The sequence below is a fragment of the Rosa rugosa genome, unplaced genomic scaffold (assembly GCF_958449725.1).
Source record: "Rosa rugosa unplaced genomic scaffold, drRosRugo1.1 SCAFFOLD_171, whole genome shotgun sequence".
NCBI lineage: Eukaryota > Viridiplantae > Streptophyta > Magnoliopsida > Rosales > Rosaceae > Rosa > Rosa rugosa.
In genome coordinates, this window is record NW_026908967.1 from 1 (window position 1) to 6467 (window position 6467).

The 6467-nt window shown below is 37.1% G+C and overlaps 1 protein-coding gene across 1 annotated transcript; it reads left to right on the forward strand.

Annotated features, from left to right (window-relative positions):
* Positions 1-2752: 2752 nt before the first annotated feature.
* On the forward strand, positions 2753-4877 carry LOC133724284 (protein ALP1-like). The gene is made up of 3 exons (XM_062150976.1): positions 2753-3900; positions 4007-4232; positions 4325-4877. Exons 1-3 carry the CDS (start codon positions 3370-3372, stop codon positions 4561-4563), a joined length of 996 nt encoding a protein of 331 aa, XP_062006960.1. The 5' UTR covers positions 2753-3369; the 3' UTR covers positions 4564-4877.
* Positions 4878-6467: the final 1590 nt, after the last annotated feature.

Below are 6467 nucleotides of genomic sequence, written 5' to 3' on the forward strand. Positions count from 1 at the left end.
GTCAAAATGCAGAGGACCCAGAAAACTTGCGTGCTAAACAGGGTACTCAGACTTTTCTTGGCTTTGCGGAAGCCTTAGAAAATACGTTACATTCAGAAAAATAATATGTTGGGTACATATACTACATAATTAGTATATGTAAATTAAAACATAGAAATCCATATAGACCTGTTTAATTTCCCACTTTAATAAATTATCTCGCTCCGTCGAGGTTTACCCACGTAATGCTTAGGGGGGTGTATTATATATGGAATTACTGGCATTTTTAAAGAAGTCTATGGAATTTAAAAGTCCGGGTGTATTCAATACAGACTTTTAACAATCCATAAAAGTCTAGGTGTATTCAATCAGGATTTTAAAAAATCTTTATGAATTCCACCAAAGTCTAGGGGTATTCAATTAGGACTTTTAAAAATGAATAGAAGTTTAGGGGTATTCAAAATATCATTCATACATACGGAATTAGAAAATCATGGAAAATCATGGACTTTATAGTGTTTAGTATAAATACCAAACTCCAATATTTGTCCAGCCATCAGAGCAAAGATTTTGAGCGTGGAAAAGTCTATCAAAGTTCTGCTCTCTGCGCGCGAAGAGGTTGGTCCTCCATCATCTCTCTTTCTTAAATTTTTTGTTGTCTTTTCTCTAATGTTTTGTGGTATCAACTTCTAATACCTAACATGTTCATTGTTGTTGTTGAATTTGATTTTTTTTGTTTTTCAATTGTGATGCTTGGAACCCTAATAACCCAAATATTATCATCTACTCCTAAAACCCTAAACCCAAATTTGTCGTCTATACGTATATGCTTAATGCTTTTACGGTTTGATCATAGTCCTGCGTCTTGCACTATTGTTGTTATTGCAGTTGGTTTAGTCCTGCGAATAGTAGGTGGGTTTCTCTCTTGTTAGAATAGTAGGTGGGTTTTAGATCTTGGATGGCTCTCTGTGGTTGAAAACTCGAGATCCATGCATAGATGTTGATTTTTTTTGTCTATGGCAGTCTTTGTAGATCTTGAATTGAGTGGAATGCTTCTTTGTAATGCGAGACTTTTAGTTTCAGACCGAAATTATTAGATAAGAAACATCGGAATCGCTTTCCTGTGAAGTTTTGATTATGCCAAGTAACAGTCAACAAGAGATTGGCCCATCATTGTTAGATGTACCGAGCAATAGAATACAAATTTGGCTTCAGTCGAAGTAGAAATTTAGGATAGAAAAAGAAAAGAGATTGATTTGTTCACAGGATCACAGCAGTAACTAAAACAAGGGATGGTAATTGAAAAGGATCGGACACACCTCTATCCTTCTTAAGTAATGGCAATTTGTAAATTATTTCCACCTCCCCTTCATCCTCCCCCTATCAAAAACCCTATCCTTGCCATACCAAAAACCCTACTCAGGGATGATGCCTCCTCTTGTGGCCTAGTGAATCTTCATCTAAGGGTAGTTGAGAGAGAAAGGGTAGACTAGAAAGAGCAGGACTAATCCCATGCAATTTAACTGGGGCTGCACCCAAATCCAACTAAACCATGCAATTTAACTGGGACTAATCCCATGCAATTTAACTGATGCCTCCTCTATCCTTCTTAAGGGTAGACTATATCGATCATGTAACTCATAATTGGGGCTGCACCCAAATCCAACTAAACCATGCAATTTAAGGCATAACGATAAACTTAATCAGATAAGCTTAGACAAGGTTGCAGTAAATTTCAATATATAACATGCTAGCCTTGCTTGACAAGTCTAAGATAAATAAGTTGCAGTGTCCACTCTAAACTAATCTCTAGTTTGTTTTCATTCTTATTTTTTAGATCGGACTATAGGAACATATAACTACATATATTTTTCTTAATTCATAAGAAACAACAATTTATTGATACAAACAGAGGACACAGAAGTGGTCTTGTAATTTTTTCCCGGTCTATACTTCTCTTTTTTTTATATATATTATTATTGAAGACTCATTTTCTCATGGCTTCTGGTACTTCAAAGTTGTACATACATTGCTTTGAATTATAATGTTTTGGTTGATAAAAGTTGTATGTATGATTACTTCTACACAATCGTATAGATGGGAGATTCACAAGGGAATGGTAAAAGAAAGGATTACAAAACTTGGAACACTGAAGAAAGCATCGTTTTGCTTCAACTTATGGTTGAAGGCGCCAAACTTGGATTTCGTGATATTAATGGTGTGATAAGCAAACAAACAGTAGAGGCGAAGCTACTTCCTAAACTTAAGGAAAAACTTGGTTATGAAATAACTTTTAGTCATTACCAAAGTAGAGTGAAATGGTTTAAGAAACAATACACCAATTACTCTCAGCTTATGCGCCATAGTTCTGGATTTGGGTGGGATCCCATCACAAAAAGATTCACTGCTGATGATGAAGTATGGGCAGATTATTTGAAGGTGAGCTTATTGCCTTTTTGTTTATTCTAATTTGGATTTATAATTACTTCAAATGTTTATCATCATATTGACAATTGTGTTTTTTTTTTCCTACTAGTCACATCCAACGCATGGGCACTTTCGGTCAGAAACTTTTCCAGACTATGAGGACTTGAAAATTGCAGTTGGAAATGGAACTGCAACTGGAATGGGCTCAATCAGTCTAGGTGATGATACATATGCAACAACATTTGGAGCGGAGGAAAATGAATCTTGGGGAATTGGTGGCATAGATGGATTAGTTTTTGATAGAAATACTAACATGTTCGTACAAAATGAAAATGAGTCATCACAACAACCTTCCCAAGGTACCAGTATAGATGCTCCAGCTCCACCACATAGCAGGACTCAAGGAAAACGGAGTAGAACTGACTATGAAAATAATAGTGGCTCAAAAGGGGCTACTGGTCAGGCTGAGGTTCTAGAAAACTTATCAAGTGGCATTGGTAAAATTGTCACAAGTTTTGATAAAATTTGTGGCTTAATGGAGAAGAGAGAATCAAGAGAGAGTGACCTTTTGGATGCTATGAAGGAGACTCCAGGATTAACTGATGAAGCTTGCTTTATGGCTCTTGATTTGCTTAATACTAAAGCAAAGCAAGATTTCTTCTTGAAGATGACTCCTGAACAGCGACTTAATTGGATCACCTATAAACAAATGCAATAGGTTTGGGTGAATCTCCACTAGCGACACCTAATAAGCAATAGGCTATATTCTGTTATTAATTTTAAGTTATGGAGTTTGATTTTATTTTGTTTCAATTGCAGCTTGTTTTGAATGATTTTAAACTTGTGTGTGATGGATTACAACTTATTTTTTTTGTTTGAATATTTATGATATTTGATTTGCTTTTGAATGAATGTTAATATGAATAGTGACATTTTTATGTTTAGGTGCTTTCTCTATTAGCAATGTCTGAAATGGACATGTATGGAGCTGATGAAGAGGAAGAACAGTTTTACGAGGCTGTTAAGATATTATTAATGGCAATACAAGCAGTGGTTTATGTGTTATACGACCTTGTATTCAGCATACGTGGTGAACGTATTAGATGTCCACTGACTCGGCGACCAGTGACATCAAGTGGATACATATATATGCACAAAATATTAGACAGAGACCCTCAAATCTTTAGAGAGGTGTATAGAATGTATCCTGACGTTTTTCGAAAATTATGTAGCATCCTAAAAGTGAAAACACCTTTGCGAGATACAAGACACATTTGTGTTGAAGAAATGCTCGCAACCTTTCTACTTGTTGTCGGCCACAACAATCGATACAGTGAAGCTCGGCTGATATTTGAGCGATCTCATTTCACTGTTAGCAAAAGTTTCAACAAAGTCTTGAAGGCCTTGAATACAATAGCACCAGAGTTTATGGCTAAACCTGAGTCCGTGCCACCTAACATAAGAGAAAGTACAAGGTTTTATCCTTACTTTAAGGTAAGCAATGCAACTTTTATGGATGGTTATTTATTTCATTGTACAGTAATGAAGATATTATTTCATTTTCTTTTCAACTATTTTATATCTTTTTTCATTGTTTCAGGATTGCGTCGGAGCTATAGATGGCACACATATTCCAGCAACGGTAGTTGGACGTGAGGTTAGCAGATATCGAAATCGACATGGGAAGATATCACAAAATGTATTAGCAGCTTGTAACTTTGATTTACAGTTCACATATGTAATTAGTGGATGGGAGGGTTCCGCTCATGATTCAAAAGTATTGAATGATGCGATTTCTAGACGAAATGGACTCAAAGTGCCACCAGGTATAGTTTTACTTGCATTAAAAAAGTTCTGAACACTTATTACAATTTATGTCATATAACATGCTAATTGCATGTTTTTTTTTTATTATTAGGTAAATATTACTTAGGGGACTGCGGATTTCCAAATCGACGCCGGTTTTTAGCTCCATTTCGAGGTACTCGATATCATCTCAAAGATTTTGGTGGTGAAGGAAACCATCCTGTCAATGCAATTGAGTTATTCAATCTTCGTCATGCTTCCTTGAGGAATGTAATTGAGAGAATATTTGGAATATTTAAGTCGCGTTTCACAATCTTCAAATCAGCACCACCATTTTCATATAAGACATAAGCAGAGCTAGTTTTGGCTTGTGCAGGACTGCACAATTTTCTTCGACAGGAATGCCGTTCAGATGAATTTCCTCCCGAACCAGAAGAAGATCCGATAGACAATCACGAAGATAATTTTGAATGGGATGATTTTCAAACCCAAGATCAGCAGAGAGAAAATGCTAATGAATGGAGAATGAGTATTGCTACTCATATGTGGACAGATGCCCAACCAAATGCCAACAATGAAAACAATAACAATGAAGAAAGTGAAAATGAAGGAGAAGAATAAATCATATCATTGTTTCAGAGACGTCTGCTTCTTTAGCATGAAACTTTTTTTTTTCCTGTCTCTTATTTTTGGTACCTTTTGGTTGATTATATTTGGAGATTTTTCCTTTATTTTCTTATACGTTTGTTTCATAACATTATTTGAGCTTCTCTGATTTCTACGCTAATGGACGTTAGTTAACATAGCTACTGCATCGTATTCTATTCTCTGACTCATAAACTAGCTTTTTTTCTTTCTTTCTTTTTTGTAAATATTGTGAAATCTATAGAAGTCATTCATATAAAGTCTGTAGATTTTTATAAATCAGTAAAAAGTCTGTGCTAAAAGTCAATGGTTTTAAGAAATCAATAGAAGTCTATGAACTTTTTATAGAGTCCATGGACTTTTGAAAAAGTCTATCATTTAAAAAAAGTCCACATAAATCCAAATACAATACACCCCCCTTAATTGAAAATTCAGCCACATAATGCTTTCAGTTTAAGTAGAGAAGACATTCCTGACTTTTGGAAAGTTTCCACTGTTGAAGTCTTGAAGAAAAAAAAAAAAAAGTCTTGAAGATTTTCATGGCCGCTCATTTTGGTAGCCCCGGCAAAGAAAAAGTGGACCACCGCTTAACGTGGTGTAGGTGACAAGTTGGAAATCATGGTTTTTGTCCTGAACCACTCACGCACCAAACAATGGTTCAATTATATAATTAATTTGAAGATATTCAACCTCTCATGCACCAACCAATATCTTCAAAGATCTTTTGCTAGCAAAACCTAGGGTTTTGAGTATAGAGAGCGACGGCGACGGCTTGCTCTTAATCGTCGGTCTAGCAGAGGCACAATCTATCGTCGTCGAGCGAGTTTCAAAGGTGAGGCAGGGGAAGTAGGTTTTGCGGCTTGGAGCGGGTTTATTTTTTGCGGTTTGGAGCAGGTGTTGGGGAGGAGCAGCTGGCGGATTTGCAATGGCGATTGAACTAGGTGCGGTCTGTGTAGCGGCGGTGAGCGAGGATTGGCTGAATAGGAGGCCTCTGTTGTTGCGGCGGCGGTTGGTTTTGAGATCGGAGATCCTAATCGGTCTCTCAATTTTGGTCGTTTGGGTTTCAATTTTGTTGTTCTTCTCTCCCAGTTCCAGCACTGATCGGGTTGCTGCTGATCTGTGCTCGGTTGCTAAGAGGAGGTGGCGCTGATGCTGCGTTGGAGGGGATGTCCGCCAGAATCTGTGGCGGCGGCGGCAGAGGCAGATTAAAGTCTGCTATGGTGTCGTTTTTGGTACCCTTGGGCCTTGGCCTGGGACAAAGTCTTTTGGGCTTGGTCTCAATCTCTAGGCTAGTTTGGTTTGTTAAGAGGTCTGACCCTTTTACAGGGTAAGAGCCTATAGATGTCTAGTTGTTTTATTTGCATCTATGTCTATGCTTGTAAGAATGTCTCTATGAGTCTTGTGGAAGTACTTAGGTTTAGCGTACCACAATTGCGTGCTCGGCGTTTAAGGTTAGGTAGAATAGATTGCCTGCAAGGCGAGGTGTTGTTATTTGGCATAGACTACTCTGAGCAGAAATGTATTATTAGAGTAGTCTTCTGTACTATTCTTAATCTATGAACCGAGGCATACTACTAGTATGTTTCCATAATTCAAAGCTGTGCTAAAGC